Consider the following 20,713-nt stretch of genomic DNA (forward strand, 5'->3'; position numbering starts at 1 on the left):
CTGTATTTATTTGTTATTTCTTCCAAGGTGAATTACTTTCACAGAAGTTTTACAAACTGCTATCAGTTTTGCTACAATTCTCTCTTTAGATACGATGCAGCTTAATACATCATATATTGTAATTTGTTGCTGCGGATTATGTATGGGCTTCTCAAAATGCCAGCATGATAACTCCACAGATTGACCCAACTCATGGTTTGTGATTAGCTGTACCAGTTTCCAGTTCACACCAGCTGGATCTACACTGCCATATAAAATCCAGATTATCTGCTTTCAGCTGGATTAGATGGCAGTGTGGAAACAGACAAACCCAGATTACCTGTCTGAACGTAACTCCTGTTACGAACCATCACGAAGCTTAAGATCATCAGGAGAGGCCCTGCTCTCGATCCCACCACTTTCGCAAATGCGGGGCCTTCTCGGCAATGGCCCCCCCATCTGTGGAACTCTCTCCCTAAGGACATCAGGTTGGTCACCTCCCTCCTGTCCTTTAGAAGACAATGGAAGACTTGGCTTTGGGACCAGGCGTTCGATTAGTGGACAGCGGCAATTGGCAAGAAAACTTAGTATACTGCGACATTAGATTTACCCAGATTTGGACTTGATTTTAATTGGCATGTTTAATTTATTGTTTAATGAATTTTTATAATGTTTTTAATGATTTTTACTTTTTTAAATGTAATTTTTGATTGTTTATATGCTGATAGCATCATATGATGCTTGTGTGAGGTCGCCGAGTCCCCCTTCAGGGGGAGAAGGGCGGGGTAGAAATGCATGAAATAAATAAATAAATAAATCTAGTACAAAGCAGATAATGTGAGTTATCTGCTTTAATAATCTGAATTGCATGGCAGTGTAGAAGGGGCCACAGAAAGCTTTTGCTGTTGAACAGCTAAGGCTTCCTGATATTCCTACCTAGTTACAAAATCAGTTCTACTTAGAATAGATAGTTAGAATAAATTACACCATTTAGTAAGCAAGTATTATTTTAATAAATCATTCATTCCTGCAGGAGAGATTGCTTGCTTGGCTGCCTGTCCACCTCCAATCTTTACCTGGCTGTACCTGAGGCATGGACAAACTTCAGCCCTTCAGGTGTTTTGGACTTCAACTCCAAGAAATTCCAGCCAACTTACCAGCTGTTAAAAATTGTGGCAGTTGGAACTCCAAAACACCTGGAGATCCAAAGTTTGCCCATGCCTGCTGTATCCCATGCCTAGGAGCAGCTACACAGTGGATAATTGGAGGGCAGGGAGATGCAAAAGGCCATCACCCGCTATATTCTGTGAGTATGTGACACAGGAATCCTTCAGGACCTCTAAGAAGACCTCCATAACTCCTGGAAGAGGATAAGATCATCATGTGCTGGCTATCAAAATGTTTTTAATCGTTCAACCCACCCTCCACCCCCATAAAATGAATTATCATTTTCTCTCTAGTACCCTCTAGTGGCCTATACCCAGATAATGAAACAGTATCCAGGTTTGATTTTTTTGGTAAATCACAAAAATAAAATAGAATTTTCTGAGCTTGTCATACAAGTGGTGGCAAAGAAGAAAACATGGAATCTCATGTAAACAGTGACATTTCCATCAGGGCACTGCAATGGGTCCAGATATAACTTGTAATAGCCCCATGGTCATCATGGCAACCATGAAGTTTTGAGCCACTCCTGTTAAAGTGGTCTCTGCATGAATGTTAAAATCTCCCAGCACAATCAAGTGCTAGGAGACCAGAGCCAAATTGGAGACCACATCTGCTAGCTCTGGCAGGGAGACTGCTGAGTCGCGGGGTGGACGGTACACCGGCAGAATGCCCAAGCTATCACGATTTCCCACCCTCAGATGAACACACTCAAACCCAGTAGACTGCTGAACAGCGCATCTGATCATGGAGATGGCATGCCGAAAGACTACTGCGCCCCTCCTCCCCGTCCCCCGCCCCTAGCCTGCTGGTGCACCCCAAAGCAGGTGGGCACAACTGGGTGAGATTTACCCCACCCAGCTCATCCAACTAGGTCTCGGTGATACAAGCCAGGTCTGCTCCCTCATCCAGGATCAAGTCCTGTATGACAGCTGTTTTACCGTTGATGGACCTGGCATTCATCAGCAGGATCTTGAGTCCAGGGGGTCTGTCATGTGGTCTACCACGTCCTACCTTCTCCAGGGTCGCAAGAACACTGTTGCGTTTCTCCCTGGCATATTGGTGACCTGCATTTCTCCTTCCCCACACAACCTCAATGGTGCCTGTCCCCTCCGGAACCCACCCCCCTCCCCCTGGGAATCAGATTTTGTGGATAGTCAGCTCTCTAAACAAGGGGAGCTAGATCGTGACCTACTTTGGATGTTATATGAAGATGTCTCCAATGTCATTGAAAAAAGGGAATCATCATGGGAACTGAGGGGGCTAAACAAAGGGAGTGTCCTTGGGTGGGAGAGTGTAGCGGATTGGGTAGAGACAACAGGTGCAGATATATGTGTGTTTGCATTTATATGTGTGTGTGTGTGGTTTTGTGCATGCATTGTAATGTTTTTTTTTGGGGGGGTGGCTTTTTAAGTATCTTCTGGTGTGTTTTTCAGTGTTTTTATGAGTGATGGTCCCTTGTTGGCCTGATAGGTGTCTTGTGTCCAAATTTGGTGTCAATTCACCCAGTGGCTTTTGAGTTATGTTAATCCCACAAATGAACATTTTTATTTATTTAGATAACATGATGGGTAGATTACTTTTTAGTTTCATATTTTGATCCTGAAGAAGATTTATCTGACACCAAGTGTGATGGGTCTTAATAAATAGCTTCAAATGTATTTTTGAGGTTCTTCTTTCTCGCAATTCTACTTGCTAAAGACCAAGTGCTTAGGATATGAAGCCAACAACTTTCTCCTCTATCCCAAAGCATGTTCAAACACTGTAAAATTTGCAAAGCTAATCAGTATTTGTTCTGCCTAATAGTTTTTCCTCAGACTCTTAGAATTTTATCATTAATCCTTATACCTGAGTTTGACTAACCTTCAAAGCCAGTTATTAATATACATGCAATATTCCCCTCCTAAAAATCCCACTTCTTCTGCAATGACAATCTAAAGAATTTGTAGGCTTATGTCTGCTATGTTGTGCTTTTTAGCTGCTACATAGTTCTTATTCTAATAGTCTTGATAGCCCAGGATCTACAACATTGTTTGATTTATAGAGCCTGATTGCTTGGCTAGCAGAATTATAGTGATTTAACAACATGGGAAAATACCTTTGCTATCTGCATTGCTTCTTTGCATGTAAGACCATTAGATAATAACTTGCATTTATCTATTCTCTGCAACCACAAAGCTATGGAGTAAACCTTTTCTTTGCCTTGGCTCCACTCAAGGAAAATTTCACTTTTCCATAGAAGCTAGTTCAATAAATCAGTGAAGCTCTTGGAATGTTTTCCTTTGAAATACAAATAAATTATATCATTTTGCCAAGTCCCTCTGGCAAATTAGGGCTTATCCTGGTAAGAAAGCTCCAGGTTGTATTGACAGGTAAAGTCAACAAAGCACTAAGTACTTAAAAAAAACCTTTAATATTCACAGATACCTTATAGCCAGCTGCCAGCTGTGGCCTCTGGTACACAGCCTATGGTTTTCATTTTGATATACCACAGCCATGTATCACAATCTATTTTCTACAACTTACTTATCCACTAAAGCCCAAAAAGTGTATCAAGTATCAACATCAGCTATCTTTCCTTTATGGACACTAAGGGCAGACATGCTCCTTTTATATTTCATTGCTTTTCTGTTATTTAAATGGCTCGAGGCTTTTGCTTAATGTCCAACTTTATGGATTTTCACACTGAAAATCTCATGCAGTTTCTAGTGTAATCTCTTATTGATATGCATGGATTCTTCAACTGCAGCTTCTATTAAAAGTCAGTATTTTGCAGATGCCCCTGAACTTTATAATGAGAATATCGAACCAATGAAGGCTCTGCTAATCAAAATGTTGAATTCAGTGAATACCTATTTGAAAATCACTTTACTACATGTACGCGGGCCTAAGGTATATCATATAAATCCCCACAGGCTTGTTAAAGCAAAGTTGTTAACTTTCATTATTTAAATTTCCTTCTATGTAAAACCAGAGACACGTTTTTAAAATGTGATGGAAAAAGTGCAAACAGTACTTCTCATTCCTCACTGATTTTCACTTTTGCGAAAGAAACGCACCTCCAGGTTAAAATGTTGTAAAGCTATGCTTTTGGGTTGGAAAGACTAGCCGTTTACAAGAAACGTTGCCCAGGGAACGCCCAACTGTATTTACTCAGTCTTTGAGGAGGCTCTTTTTAAGGCCTGTTTTTGATCTAAAACTATTTAGCTGCTTTTGATCCCTTTATTTTATCAGTTTTAAGTTTATTTATTTATGCAATGCTTTTGACTTCAAATAAATAAAGCTTTTGCTAAAGGAATATTAACACTGTAGGAAATAACCATCTGTAAACTCCTAAGAAAAAACTCAGCTCAGATGAAGTTGCTGTAATCCATGTATACAAAAATAAACCATAAACCACTTTATATAGAATCATAGAATTGGATGAGACCTCGTGGGCCATCCAGTCCAACTCCCTGTCAAGAAGTAAAATCACGTTCAAAGCACCCCCAGCAGATGGCCATCCAGAGTCTGTTTAAAAACTTCCAAAGAAGGAGCCTCCATCACACTCCAGGGCAGAGAGTTCCACTGCTGAACAGCTCTCACAGTCAGGAAGTTCTTCCTAATGTTCAGATGGAATCTCCTTTCTTGTAGTTTGAAGCCATTGTTCCGCGTCCTAGTCTCCAGGTCAGCAGAAAACAAGTTTTCTCCCTCCTCCTTATGACTTCTCCTCACATATATGGCTATCATGTCTCCTCTCAGTCTTCTCTTCTGCAGGCTAAACATGCCCAGCTCTTTAAGCCGCTCCTCATAGGCTTGTTGCTCTCCTCTGGATACATTCCAGCTTGTCAACATCTCCCTCCAATTGTGGTGCCGAGAATTGGACCCAGAATTGGACTCATTGTGATTCCAGGTGTGGTCTGACCAAGAACAGAACAGAGGGGTAGCATGACTTCCCTGGATCTAGACACTAGACTCCTATTTAGGCAGGTCAAAACCCCATTTGCTTTTTTAGCTGCTGCATCACATTGTTGGCTCATGTTTAACTTGTTGTCCACAAGGACTCCAAGATCTCCAAGTCGGTCTGTGCGGCCGTCCTCTGCTGCTCCGCCGCCTCCGCGGCCTCCGTGTCCACCGGCGCGACGCGCTCTGAGCTCCGGGAGGGGATGGCCTCCATCGCGGCCTAGCCGACGTGGCCCATCAGACCTGCTAGGCCTGCTGGGACCCACCGGGCCTGTCAGGCCCCACCGTCACGCTCCCTTTCCTCCCGCCGTCCCGGGGGAGGAGGAGAAGGCAAGGCCGCCGCCCCGCGAGTCCATCGGGCCTGTTAGGCCCCATCGCGACGCTCCCTTTCCTCCCGCCGTCCCGGGGGAGGAGAAGAAGGCAAGGCCGCCACCCCGCGAGTCCATCGGGCCTGTTAGGCCCCATCGCGACGCTCCCTTTCCTCCTGCCGTCCCGGGGGAGGAGGAGAAGGCAAGGCCTCGGCCCAGCAAGTCCATCGGGCCTGTTAGGCCCCACCGTGACGCTCACTTTCCTCCCGCCGTTCCGGGGGAGGAGGAGAAGGCGAGGCCGCCACCCCTTCCCCGTTGATCCGAAGGCCCGGGCTCGTCAGCCCCATCGCTGCTGAAGGGACGGGGCAGTCGCCGCCTGGAGGGACGATTGTGGGCTGTTTTCCCTGCCCGCTTCCACCGCCCGGCTCGTGGGCCTGTAAGCCGTGTGTGGCTCCTCCGCACCACTAGGAGGCGCTATCTTGTGGTCCATCTTTCGAGGATTATCCTCTGCAGCGCTTCCTCGGCGGAGGCCCTAGAGTCAGCTGGGTTAGCACGCTTGGACGAGGGCATTCTGGCGCCCAAAGCGACGCTATCCGCGCCTTAACCCAGCGGAGCACAGAGGCTCTCCTGGGTCTCCTGCTTCGGCATTGAACCACCAGCTGGTGGGCTGAATTTCCTTCTGTGTCATTGCTGCTGTTACAGAACTACCATCGGCTGTCGCCACTGAACTGCCATCTTTAGATTACCATCTACATCCGCCTTCTTCCCGGAAGATATAGTACTGAACATCATATTACCAACTTATTGTCAGATTCCGGAGCCACTGGGACCATCTCCAGCTAACATTCCTTGTAAAGTTCATAACAGCCATAACCTGGGGATTTTATAAGACCTACTCCCCTCTGCCCTTCTGCCCCTAGGACTGTTGTACTGGGGGGAGGGGGGCTAAATAGGAATTAAGTATAACAACAAACTTGAGGACTGTTTATACATTCTGCACTGTGGCTGCACTGTTATCATAGGAATATTGTTACAATCGTCTTGACTAATGCTGCTAATTTTCCATCTGCCAGCACTTTATCCATTGAGTACAATCTGCACTTTATAAATTGCGCACTTTAATCCCATTCGCCTATACTACAGCACTTTAGCCGTAACAACGTAAGAAGCTAAAGCACTTTATAATTTCTTAACTTTAATATCTGCACTCAACTACCTGCTGATACTTGAATACCCATGTCGACCCTCATTCCCTGGTACCTGCTAACAGTATTGTTGACAAATTGGGAAGGGGATAGAGGGTGGAGCGGGTGGGAAAATCCCAGAAACAACATAATATGGTTAGAAAAAGCGACCTGGAAGGAACTATGGGATGAAGCTACAATTCTGAAGTGCAACATGGATGAAGAGGAGCATTCCATTGGCCGAGGGGTCCCCATAGAAACCTTGACGGGGAGGGGGAGATGCGGGAAAGGGAGACCACTAATTCGGTCTAAAATTCGGCCTAAAAATAGTGGAAAATCAACAACTCAAATTCGGCCTAGGGAGAGAAGAAAAAATTCAAAAAATTTAATAACTTGTAATCGGTCTCCTGACGTGGTAAGTTGGTGTACCCAGGATGGCGGTCCCTCTGGGTTGAAGATGGTGCTGTTGAACGCCAGATCTGTCAACGGAAAAACATCCTTCATCCAGGATTTAATCCTGGAAGAACGGGCAGATCTGGTGTGCATTACGGAGACCTGGTTGGACGAAGCTGGAGGAGTAAATTTGACCCAGCTTTGCCCACCAGGGTTCTCCGTACAGCACCAATCGAGACCTGGAGGGCGGGGAGGCGGAGTTGCGGTAGTCTATAAAAATTCCATCTCCCTGACCATAGGCCCCATCCCGCAGTCAACTAACTTCGAATGTGTCCACCTGAGGGTGGGTGACCGGGACAGAATAGGGATTCTGTTAGTGTACCGCCCACCTCGCTGCACTACAGTCTCCCTACCTGAGCTAGCAGGGGTGGTCTCGAACCTGTCATTGGAGTCCCAACGGCTTCTTGTGCTGGGGGACTTCAATGTACATGCTGAGACTACCCTTGGAGGAGCGGCTCAGGACTTCATGTCTTCCATGGCAACCATGGGGCTGTCCCAGCAGGTATCTGGCCCCACCCACAGTGCTGGACACACATTGGATCTGGTTTTCTGCCAGGGATGGGAGCAAGGTGGCGGTGTTGAGGAGTTGTCCACCTCTCCGTTGCCATGGACCGACCACTATCTGGTCAGATTTAGACTTACTGCACCTCCTAACCTCTGCAGAGGTGGGGGACCCATTAAGTTGGTCCGCCCCAGGAGGCTTATGGATCCGAACGGATTCCTGACGGCTCTTGGGGATTTTCCCGCTACCTCGGTAGGTGATCCTGTTGATGCCCTGGTGTCTCTCTGGAATGGGGAGATGACTAGGGCAATAAACACGATTGCTCCGGAACGTCCCCTCTCAAGTAGCCGAGCTAAACCAGCTCCTTGGTTTACTGAGGAGCTGGCAGCGATGAAGCGAAGGAAGAGGAGACTAGAGCGCGTGTGGCGTGCGGACCCGAGCGAGTCAAATCGAACACGGTTTGTTGCCCTTCTAAGGGCATATGCCGTGGCAATAAAGGCCGCAAAGAAGATGTTCTTTGCGGCCAATATTGCGTCCGCAAAGAACCGTCCGGCGGAGCTGTTTCGAGTTGTCAGAGGTCTATTAAATCCCACCACTTCGGATGGGAACCCTGACAACTCGACGGTCCGCTGTGAAGCATTTGCTCGGTTCTTTGCGGACAAAGTCGCTTTGATCCGTTCAGACCTGAACACCATGTTAACGGCAGTCTCAGAGGATGTAACACGAGCATCTGCTTATCCGATTTCGTTGGATTCATTTCAATTGGTGAAACCTGAGGATGTGGACAAGATACTTGGAGGAATGAGGGCAACCACATGCATCCTAGACCCCTGCCCATCCTGGCTTCTAAAGGAGGCCAGAGGGGGATTGGCCGAGTGGGTGAAGGTGGTGGTTAATGCCTCCCTTCGGGAAGGCAAAATTCCAGCCAGCTTAAAACAAGCTGTGATAAAACCGCTGTTGAAAAAACCATCACTGGACCCCACTCAATTCGTCAACTATCGGCCTGTTTCCAATCTCCCCTTTTTGGGCAAAGTCCTGGAACGTGTGGTGGCCTCACAACTCCAGGTATTCTTGGTAGACACTGATTATCTAGATCCGGCACAGTCTGGTTTCAGGCCGGGACATGGTACCGAGACAGCCTTGGTCGCCTTAGTGGATGATCTGCGCAGGGAGCTAGACAGGGGGAGTGTGTCCCTGTTAGTTCTGCTGGACCTCTCAGCGGCCTTCGATACCGTCGACCACGGTATCCTTCTGAGACGCCTCGCGGGAATGGGCCTTAGTGGCACTGTTCTGCAGTGGCTCAGGTCCTTCCTAGAGGATCGTACTCAGAAGGTGTTGCTGGGGGACTACTGCTCTTCCTCACAACCATTGTCTTGTGGGGTCCCGCAGGGTTCAATATTGTCCCCCATGTTATTTAACATCTACATGAAGCCGTTGGGAGAGATCATCCGGAGTTTCGGGGTGCGGTGTTATCTGTACGCAGATGACGTCCAACTCTGTCACTCCTTCCCACCTACTACTAAGGAGGCTGTTCAGGTCCTGAACCGTTGCTTGGCCGCTGTATCGGACTGGATGAGGGCTAACAAATTGAAATTGAATCCAGATAAGACAGAAGCACTCCTGGTCAGTCGTAAGGCCGAACAGGGTATAGGGTTACAGCCTGTGTTGGACGGGGTTACACTCCCCCTGAAGACGCAGGTTCGCAGCTTGGGTGTGATCCTGGACTCTTCGCTAAGCTTGGAACCCCAAGTTTCGGCAGTGTCCAGGGGAGCATTTGCACAACTCAAACTTGTGCGCCAGTTGCGCCCGTACCTTGGGAAGTCAGATCTGGCCACGGTAGTCCACGCTCTGGTTACATCCCGGATTGATTACTGCAACGCGCTCTACGTGGGGTTGCCCCTGAAGACTGCCCGGAAGCTTCAGATGCTCCAGCGTTCGGCTGCCAGGTTACTAACGGGAGCGGTTCTCAGGGAGCACACCACTCCTCTGTTGAGCCAGCTCCACTGGCTACCAATCTGCTACCGGGCACAATTCAAGGTGCTGGCATTAGCCTATAAAGCCCTAAACGGTTCTGGCCCTGCTTACCTCTCCGAACGCATCTCCACCTATGAACCGACGAGGATGTTAAGATCGAGGATGTTAAGAGCAGGGGAGGCCCTGCTCTCGGTCCCGCCTGCGTCGCAGGCGCGGCTGGCGGGGACGAGAGACAGGGCCTTCTCGGTGGTGGCCCCTCGGCTATGGAATGCCCTACCCGTTGACATCAGGCAGGCCCCTTCGTTGCTGGAGTTCCGGAGGAGGGTCAAGACGTGGCTCTATGAACAGGCATTCGGTCAACAAGGCAACTGAACTCATGAAGACGGTATAAATGAACAAAGGAATGGTAGAAGGATTATGAGAACGGAATCTGATTTTACTGAGGCGTTGATGACCACGTTGTTTGTTTTGTATTGTCTGTCGTGTATGTTATGTTTTAATCTAACTGTCATTGTTATATAAATTGCACTGTAAACCGCATTGAGTCGCCGTTTGAGGCTGAAAAATGCGGTATAAAAATGAAGCAAATAAATAATAATAAATAAATAAATCTTTTTCACTCGTATTGCTGTCGATCCAGGCATCCCCCATTCTGTATCTCTGCATTTCATTTTTTCTGTGTTAGTGGAGTAGCTTGCCTTTGTCCATGTTGAACTTCATTTTGTTAGTTTTGGCCCGTCTCTCTAATCTGTTAAGATGGTTTTGAATTATGTCCCTGTCTTCTGGAGTATTGGCTATCCCTCCCAATTGGATGCCGTCTGCAAATTTGATGATCATGCCATCTAACCCTTCATCTAAGCCATTAATAAAGATGTGAACAGAACCAAGCCCAGGACATTTCCCAGTGTTTGAACATTCCAAAGCATGTTCAAACACTGAGTGTTACCCCAGCTAAAATGTGCAATTTAAACTGCCACATATTAAAAAACTAACCCCAATCTTGTACAGATCTTTCGATTATCCCAAAAAATAAATAAAATAAAAAGGGTAGCATGAAACTGACAGCTTGATACTTTGGCACTTTGGTTCGCTTTACAGCTTGATTGTGCTCAGAGTTCCAGTGAAAAACACATTATTGATTTCTCTTCTTCACAAGTAAAAGTCCTTTAAAAATAATCCTTCTGTGTCCTGACTTCCAGCTACATTAAACCAACAGCACAGTAAGGGAAGGAGGAGGAAAGGGCTTTCAAAACTTTTTTCCATATGTTCTCCAGCCTCATCCCCCTTTCTGATATTTTTCCTATCAATTTCTTGTATGCAGAGTCACAGAAACACTAAACTTGAAATTTCCCTATTCCTGGTGAAATAAATCCTAAATAAACCCTTCAATTGTAACACATACAGAAAAAATGAAATGCAAAGATACAGAATGGGGGGCGCGTGGCTCGAGAGCACTACATGTGAAAAAGATCTTGGACTCCTCGTGGACAACAAGTTAAACATGAGCCACCAATGTGATGGGGTGGCAAAAAAAAAGCCAATGGGATTTTGGCCTGTATCAATAGGAGTCTAGTGTCTAGATCCACTAGTCTATTTTGCCTTGGTTAGACCACACCTGGAATATTGTGTCCAGTTCTGGGCACCACAATTCAAGAGAGATATTGACAAGCTGGAATGTGTCCAGAGGAGGGCGAATAAAATGATCAAGGGTCTGGAGAACAAGCCCTATGATGAGCAACTCAAGGAGCTGGGCATGTTTAGCCTGAAGAAGAGAAGGCTGAGAGGAGACATGATCGCCATGTATAAATAGGTGAGAGGAAGTCATAGGGAAGAGGGAGTGAACTTGTTTTCTGCTGCCCTGAAGACTAGGATGCAGAACAATGGCTTCAAACTACAAGAAAGGAGATTCCATCTGAACATTAGGAAGAACTTCTGACTGTGGGAGCTATTCAGCAGTGGAACTCTCTGCCCCGGAGCGTGGTAGTGGTTCCTTCTTCGGAAGCTTTTAAACAGAGGCTGGATGGCTATCTGTCGGGGGTGCTTTGAATGCAATTTTCCTGCTTCTTGGCAGGGAGTTGGACTGGATGGCCCAAGAGGTCCCTTCCAACTCTATGATTCTATACAGTATGATCCCCCCTTTTTCTGTGTCATAGAATCAAGGGTGTTGTTGTTTTACAAGGCCTTTAGCTTTCTATGTCAAAAGTGCTGGTGCCTCCAACACTGTAAATCTCACACCCAGCTCTTGTCATGAGTTATTCAGTTTGTAATCCCTGAAAAAAGCTGGCTGTGCTAATGAGAAAGCAATGCAAACATCTTTTATTAAAACATCCCATTCAGAATTCTCAAAACAGCACTTAAGGGAAAAACAAATTAGCCTGAAGTTCAGGTCAGTAGTTCAGAACAAAAAACTTAACGGCATGTACCGCCCTAGTATGAGTGCATGGTTGTACTTTCTTCAGTTTTCACAGCTTGGTAAATCACTTGTCATTTTGCTTTGCTTTGGGGTTCAAGAGCAAGTTGGTGAAATTCAGCAACGTAACTGGCTGAACCAAAGTCCACATCCTTATGTTAAAGTTCGCCTATTTGTTTTCTGTCACACTGAAAAATACATCTACTACAGTCACAAGCTTCTGTTATTCTCTATTATTTATAATGTCATAGGTTAGACTTGTGAAAGACAGCCTGCTGTGATAGATTTATTATAGAAGCTGTGCTTACACTGTGTTTTTTTTTATCGTGTCAGAAGCGAATTGAGAATATAGCTATAATGCTTACACTGAGCAAAAGCTTTAAATGGGAAGATGAAAAAAAACTTCCAACTGGCATGTTTGAGGTGGAGATCAAGGGTCTAGAGAATAAGCCCTATGAGGAGAGGCTTAAAGAGCTGGACATGTTTAGAGAAGGTTGAGAGGAGACATGATAGCCATGTATAAATACGTGAGAGGAAGTCACAGGGAGGAGGGAGCAAGCTTGTTTTCTGCTGCCCTGGAGACTAGGACACAATGGAACAATGGCTTCAAACTACAAGAAAAGAGATTCCATCTGAACATTAGAAAGAACTTCCTGACTGTGAGAGCCGTTCAGCAGTGGAACTCTCTGCCCCGGAGTGTGGTGAAGGCTCCTTCTTTGGAAGCTTTTAAACAGAGGCTGGATGGCCATCTGTCGAGGGTGCTTTGAATGCAATTTTCCTGCTTCTTGGTAGGGGGTTGGACTGGATGGCCCATGAGGTCTCTTTCAACTCTATGATTCTATGAGATAGACCATCTCAATGAATCAAGGCAGCCTATTGAGGTTTTCTCAAGCCTTGCACATAGCGCAAAACTGAGTACAAACATGGGGGAGGAAAGTTTGGCCATATTTTCTGTAGTTTGTAAAAAAAATATCTCTGCACAGAATGGGTGACTTTTTTTCTTTGGTGTTGCCAACCATTCACACAATTGTCACACAAACAGGAGGAGGAATGGGACAGGCTGACTGATCCCAAAAACATTCAAACAATCCACTCAATGCTACTGATTGTTTCTTCTTCTAAATATATAACTCTCAATAAAGTCTTCCCTATACTGAAGGTGGACTTCTGATGATCATTCTATACATACAGGCCAGTGTTTCTAAACCTCTGGTCTTTTAGATATTTTGGACTTCAGCTTCCAGAAACCCAGTCTGTTTGACCAACAGTAAGGGATTCTTGAAGTTGAAGCACAAAACATCCTGAGGACTAAAGACTGAAAATCATTGACACAGGGCAAAGCACCATTATGCTTTAGTTTTCATTATTTAAAGTGGTTTGTAAAAATGGGCTGTTATTTAGTTTAAAGTTTGTTAAACAATGGGTAATGACCCCATTTGGGGTCCCCTAACTGAATCTGGGAGTCATGAAAATGTGTGCAACTTGCCACCTAGTGGCTATTTCAGGAGTTAAAAAATGAGAGCCAGCAGCGTATATTCTGCCACTGGAGGCTACAAACCAAGTGTGGCAGAATGGCACGAAAAATCTTGATGATATTCTACAAAGATACAGATGGGAGACAATGCTTGGCTCGACAGCAGTATGTGTGAAAAAGATCTTGGCGTCCTTGTGGACAACAAGTTAAAACATGAGCCAACTATGTCATGCGGCAGCTAAAAATGACAATGGTATTTTGGCCTGTATAAATAGGAGTATAATGTCTGGATCCAGGGAAGTCATGCTATCCCTCTATTCTACCTTGGTGAGATCTCACCTGGAATACAATGTTCAATTCTGGGCACCACAGTTGAAGGGAGATGTGGACAAGTTGGAAAGCATCCAGAGGAAGGTGACTAAAATGATCAAGGGTCTGGAGAACAAGTCCTATGAAGAGTGGCTTAAAGGGCTGGGCATGTTTATCCTGAAGAAGAGAGGGCCATGTATAAATATGTGAGGGGAAGCCACAGGGAGGAGGGAGCAAGCTTGTTTTCAGCTACCCTGGGGACTTGGATGCGGAGCAATGGCTTCAAACTACAGGAAATGAGATTCCACCTGAACATTAGGAAGAACTTCCTAACTGTGAGAGCTGTTAAGCAGTGGAACTCTCTGCCCCAGAGTGTGGTGGAGGCTTCTTTTTTGAAGACTTTTAAACAGAGGCTGGATGGCCATCTGTCAGGGGTGATTTGAATGCAATTTTCCTGTTTCTTGGCAAGGGGTTGGACTGGATGGCCCACCAGGCCTCTTCCAACTCTATGATTCTATGATTTTATGTCCTGCAGGATAAATATTCAGCCAAGATTTAATTCTTTATGTAGAAATAAACAAGAACATCCATCTCATGTATATGCAAACTGGCATTATTGTTAACAAATGGTAAAATTATATGTCTACCAAAAATTGCTTTAAAATAATTTTATGCTTTATTATCAGTAAATGTTTCATAAAATAGGTATGTATTTTATATACCTAATTCCCGGGTTCAAGTTAAAAAGTCTTGGGTAAAAAGCTATTACGAGTAGAAAAGGTTTAAGAAGCCTCAAGTTAGGTCATTCTGAGCAAAAATACAAATATTTTTAACACCTGGGAATCTGAACATGCCTTTGGAGAGACAGTGGACTGGATCTGGAGTTAGTTAGGCTTAAATTTGACTCAAGAATCAATAGGACTTAACTTTATTGGGTCTGTTCTAAATAGATTTAAGTTTATATCCAACCCTTGCTGAAGTATCCATTCCCCTTCAATTTTTTTCATATTCTGTTATATTACCACCTAGAACTGTAATGTAATTTGAATTACACAAGATACTCCTAAATGTGAAGGTACAGTTTTCGAAGACTTTCTTGAGGAGCAAGAAAATTTTCGAATGTAATTGTTCCTTCCTTCAAGAAGGAAATTCATGACAAATGAAATCCCTGGTACCTAAGAATTTAGCACATTACAGTAGCTAACTCTCTGCGTCCATGTAGACCAGTGGTTCTCAACCTGGGGTCCCCAGATGTTTTTGGCCTACAACTCCCAAAAATCCCAGCCAGTTTACCAGCTGTTAGGATTTCTGGGAGTTGAAGGCCAAAAACATCTGGGGACCCCAGGTTGAGAACCACTGATGTAGACCTAGGCCTACCTAGTTTAATTCCAATGAGCTTGCATTCCTAACTTTGCATGGGATCAAGCTGCAAGTATATAATTTAATTTCATTGACAACTCCAAATTTGTTGTTGTTGTTGTTCATTCATTCAGTCGTCTCCGACTCTTCGTGACCTCATGGACCAGCCCACGCCAGAGCTCCCTGTCGGCCGTCACCACCCCCAGCTCCTTCAAGGTCAGTCCAGTCACTTCAAGGATGCCATCCATCCATCTTGCCCTTGGTCGGCCCCTCTTCCTTTTGCCTTCCACTTTCCCCAGCATAATTGTCTTCTCTGGGCTTTGCTGTCTCCTCATGATGTGGCCAAAGTACTTCAACTTTGTCTCTAGTATCCTTCCCTCCAATGAACAGTCGGGCTTTATTTCCTGGAGGATGGACTGGTTGGATCTTCTCGTAGTCCAAGGCACTCTCCAAACTTTCCTCCAACACCACAGTTCAAAAGCATCTATCTTCCTTGCTAACTCCAAATTAGCCAAAGCAATTAAGATAGTAAATTTTGGAATGCAAGCCTATTACAGGGTTTTCTTGGCAAGTTTTGTTCAGAACAGGTTTGCCACTGTATTTTTCTGATGCTGAAAGAGTGTGACTTGCCCAAAGTCACATGCGGATGCCATGGCGGTGTGGGGATTAAAACTGATCTCCAGAGTTGTACCCAATGCACAAATCACTATACCACATTGGTTCTGGTTAATTATCATATTGTTTGAGTAAGACTGACACACAGTAAAAAAAATATATCCTGGAATGAAATATACTGTATTTTCTAGGCATAGGATTGAAGGCTAATAAAAATACAGTTGCCTGGGCAACATGAGTGAGTTGTTGGTTACTTACAGTCTCCCTGCGGTATCCCCCCCCCCCCCCCCCAACAAGGACCACATACTTTTGAACTCTTGACTATATTTAATTAAGTATAATTAATATTTAAATATATAGCTCAAAATAAATAATTCTGGAATTAAGTGCCTCCTTATCTTGACAGTTTTGTGATGTTTTGGCAAGACAGAAATACTTGAATGCATTTCCAGAGTTTAAATTCAAGTGTAAGGGATTTAAAAAAGCATATCACTAGGATTCTCTTCTCTGACTCATTTGACCCATATTTGATAGATGCCTGAAGCAAAGAGCTTTTGTTTCATTTGAGCTTTATAATTCTGGATGATATGCAAAGAAATATGTTAAGCTTGCACATTGGACTATATACCATTTCATTATTTTACCTTAACATTTTGTCAATATTTACATTAACATTTTGTATTCAAATGAGATATTTGATTGAGTCATATAAAAGGTAGTTTACATGTTTATTGACGGTGTTATTGTTCCAAGCAAACAAGCAGCCACAGATGAATAACTTCAGTGTGAAAAAACAAACAGTAATAAGATCTTCAGTTATTGGTTTTCTTACTTACAGCATGCATGTAGTGAAACAGAAAATTGAAAGTAATGAGTAGAAATAAGCACTGATTATTTTGCATTGCTTAAAACAAAACAAAACAAACCATGCAAAACCCAAAAATGTTGCTGCAGCAAAAGTAGTGCTCACTGAATAGTGAAATAAAATAACAAGGGAGGAGTGGGAAAACCATACCTTTTTAAAAATTCCATATACTCTGTATGCTTGATGAGGCCAGTCCTCATCATTATTGTTTGAAAACATTGCCGATCAATAGCCCAGAGTTTCACATTTACGAGAGCTGGAAAGACAAATGAGAAATTTCAATTAGCAAATTTTATTTTTCTTTGTTAGATTGGACATTACTGGAGAAATTAAAAATCTAATTTCCCTCAAAACCTTATTTTAAAAACAGGAAAAATACTTAGCAATGAATGTTTCATGCTTTATTCTGCCTGCAAAATATTAATTGCCACTGTTTGATTCAAAGATCTCATTAAGTGTCTTGAGAAAAAGCAGAACTGATGAAAGAAATGTATAATTTTTAAAATTTATATTCAATTTGCACATCTGGTGATTTCATACAAACCCTTTGACATTCAAGATAATTATATAATGTAAGTGCAATTATAAATGTGCAAGACTCCAAGAACTGCACAGGAAGGAAAATGTGAATGTCACCCAATAACTGGCATGTGAGAATTATGTAGCCCAGAACTTTCCAAACATTTCATATTGGTGACAAACTGTGAAAACATACATCATTTTGCGACACAGTAATTCAGTTTTACTAGCAAACCAGATGTTAACCAGTCCCTACAAGAGATACAGGTACATGCACAAATTGTAATAACAAAATGTATGGAGACACAACGTATCTTATGAAAACCTTTAATTTATGTATTTTAAAAAATATATGATTTGTAAGATAATAACATACATTTCCAAGATTTTTGTCATTTCTCGTTATGTTCATGCAACACATCTAAAAACTGAAGTCAACACACTAATGTGTCACGACACATGATTTAGAAAGCCCTGCTGTAGCTATTTGGATGCTCTTGGACCTCATCTACACTGCCGTATCATCCAGTTTCTGAATGCAGATTATCTGCTTTAAACTTGATTACATGGCAGTATAGACTCATATAATCCAGTTCAAAGCAGATAATCCACATTCAGAAACTGGACTATATGGTCAATGTAGATGGGGCTTCAGACTGCAACTCCAAGTATCTCTAACCTGCACAGGCAATGGTGAGGAATGCTGGGAACTGTAGTTTAACAAAATATCTGTAGGAACATTCCACTATTGATCTAAGACAGGGATGCTCAAACTTTTAAAACAGAGGGCCAGGTCACAATCCCTCAAACTGTTGGAGGGCTGGATTATAATTTTAAAAAATCATGAATTCCTATGCACACTGCACATATCTTATTTGTAGTGCAACCCCCCCCCCCTTTAAAACAATACAACAATTAAAATGAAGAACAATTTTAACAAATATAAACGTATTAGTATTTCAGTGGGAAGTGTGGGCCTGCTTTTGGCTGATGAGAAAGGATTGTTGTTGTTATGTGTTTTCAAGTCTCCAGGTCTACTACTCGCTATGGATCACAATCAAGCCAAAGCACTTATTAAACAACGTATCACAGACACAGAGCGACAACTAGATCTGGTCTCGGTTCCAACCTTCCTTATCAATGAAGACAGCAGATATCTTGCCTCCCCTAAGGCATATTTAACAAACTTAGAGGTTCCTCTTCATCGAAGGGCTTTCACCCTGGCTCGATGCCACGCTCTCCCATCAGCTGTACTCGAAGGCCATCTGGAAGATCCCTTTCCCAGAGAGACTCTGTCCCTGTGACTCGGGTCATGTAGAAACAATAGAACATGTGCTCCTCCAGTGCCCGTTCTACAGGGATATCCGTGCCAGGCTTATCTTACCTCTGTTATACAAGCACCCAGGCCATTCAGGACAATTTTATACCTCCATGCTACTTGCAGATATTAATTCAGCTACAACCGACAATGTTGCAAAGTTCTGTGCAGCAACATACAAAATCCGTCAGGGAATGACTAGTCCCAAAAGTTAACTGTGTGTCCAGTAATCTTCTTCTCCGAATCTACAATTTGGTGATGGATCTGGGCATTGTATGTTTTTACCCTGTTTCCCTTTCCCTTCTGCTCCCTCACCCATATTGTGCTTCAGTAATTATATTTATATTTTTAATGTACCAAACATACCAAGTTTGTGTGAAAATGTGACTATTTCCTGTGCTGGTCAATGACCGAAATAAATGATTTGATTTGATTTGAAGTCATAGAATCATAGACTCAAAGAGTTGGAAGAGAACTCATGGGTCATCCAGTCCAATCCCCTGCCAAGAAGCAGGAATATTGCATTCAAATCACCCCTGACAGATGGTCATCCAGCCTCTGTTTAAAAGCTTCCAAAGAAGGAGCCTCCACCACACTCCGGGGCAGAGAGTTCCACTGCTGAACGGCTCTCACAGCCAGGAAGTTCTTCCTCATGTTCAGATGGAATCTCCTTTCTTGTAGTTTGAAGCCATTGTTTCGTGTCCTAGTCTCCAGGGAAGCAGAAAACAAGCTTGCTCGTTTCAGACATAGATTGACCCTGAGTGAGGGCTGGGTAAATGACCTTGGACGGACGTATTCGGCCTCTGGGCCTTAGTTTGAGGACCCCAGATCTAAGAGCACATCTGATATAAATCAGCCCAAGGGCTGCTACACTCTCCTAACTGCCAAGCTGCATTCCCCAGGTTCAGGTGGCCCGGAAACATGGGATAGCAGTCCCTTTCCTCTCCCCCCCACCCCACTTCATAGCCATGCCAAAAGGCTTTAATATCCAAAATCATAATATCCAAAATTAGAGTAAAGCTGTGGAAGAATATTAAAAATATACAACCTGAAGAACAGCTGTTAAATATAATGTAAAAATATATTTGCACCATTTGGCCTTTCTGAATGAAAAAGTTGGTTGAAATAATAAAAAAAAGGTCTGCTGGTGGAAGGATGGCAGCGAGTGGGCAATTCTGAGTTCCTTTGAAAAAGAATTACAAAGTCCAGGGGCAACCATTGAGAAAGCTATTGTGAAGTTGGTGGAAGTGAGAGAGGGGCATCTCCTGAGGATCTAAGGGCCTGGGCAGGTACACACAGAGAGACAGCTCTTAAGTTGGGATGCTCTTAAGTAGACGTTCTACTGTATTAGGGAAACAAAAATGGGAAGTTCACATAGAGTTATGAATAGTATGTGATAAAATAACCACATAAACTTTTTAAAAATATTCTTCTGATATGACTTCTTCTATTCATGAATGCGATTTTTGTTCTTTATGTCTTTCTTTATAGGAATATTAGAAAGCTCACCCCATTTACTAGTTACTGTGGCTGAGGCGACAGAGATAAAAAGCCAACGGACCCTACGTTCTAACAAGCTCACTTCCAATTTGGAAGCTGTCTGCATTAGACAGTCAGATTCTCGCTTGTCTTTTCAAGATGGGGCTTTTAGTGCCTGGAATAAATATGCAGTCACTTGCATGGTACTGCATAGCAAATACTCTGAGCAGCCTGCAAAATGACAGAGTGAATGCAGAATGAAATCAGGCAGTGTGCCGTCAAGCGTTTGAGGCCAGATTAAGTAGTCACTTAGAATTTTCTTACTGAAGTTTCCCATGTCTGTTATCTGCTTTTTGAATTTTTGGTCCTCTAAATCAATCATAAGACTGTCCCAAATATATATCCATAGTAATAACAACAATAACAACAACAACAATTGTTCAAGATAATGAAACTGTTCTAATTCATTCATGCATTCACCAAAACTAATCAATAGGTATATGATTGCTTTTGAGAAAGGCTGCAGATAGTCAAATATTAAACCATAACACTGGCAGTAGCACAACTGGGAGAATAAAGATCAGAATAAATAGAAACAGAGGTGGAAATGTTTCGGGATAAATTCCATTTAAATATATTGGTTGATGTGATGTCAATAGGGACCAATTGCATAGGAGAAGTGACAGGAAATGTCTTTTTAATAACTGTGAATCTCCTAATTTTTAGGTGAAAATGATTTCTCCACCTTGTAATATTTTACAAGGAATGTCATGCTGAAAAACATGATAAAAGAACGCACTTGGAGAAGAGCAAGAGTGCATTATTAGTAGAATTATTCAGTCAAGGAAACGCTGGCTCT

The 20,713-nt window shown here is 43.4% G+C and overlaps 1 protein-coding gene across 2 annotated transcripts in view; it reads right to left on the reverse strand.

Moving 5' to 3' along the window:
* Positions 1-20,713, reverse strand: part of PRKG1 (protein kinase cGMP-dependent 1) — a 926,264-nt gene that overhangs the window by 265,529 nt on the left and 640,022 nt on the right. For both annotated transcript variants that reach the window (XM_060768793.2, XM_067465712.1), the window contains exon 4: positions 16,689-16,794. In XM_060768793.2, coding sequence (XP_060624776.1) covers positions 16,689-16,794 — 106 coding nt within the window. The remainder of the gene's footprint in view (positions 1-16,688; positions 16,795-20,713) is intronic.

The sequence above is a fragment of the Anolis sagrei genome, chromosome 3 (assembly GCF_037176765.1).
Source record: "Anolis sagrei isolate rAnoSag1 chromosome 3, rAnoSag1.mat, whole genome shotgun sequence".
NCBI classification, from domain to species: domain Eukaryota; kingdom Metazoa; phylum Chordata; class Lepidosauria; order Squamata; family Dactyloidae; genus Anolis; species Anolis sagrei.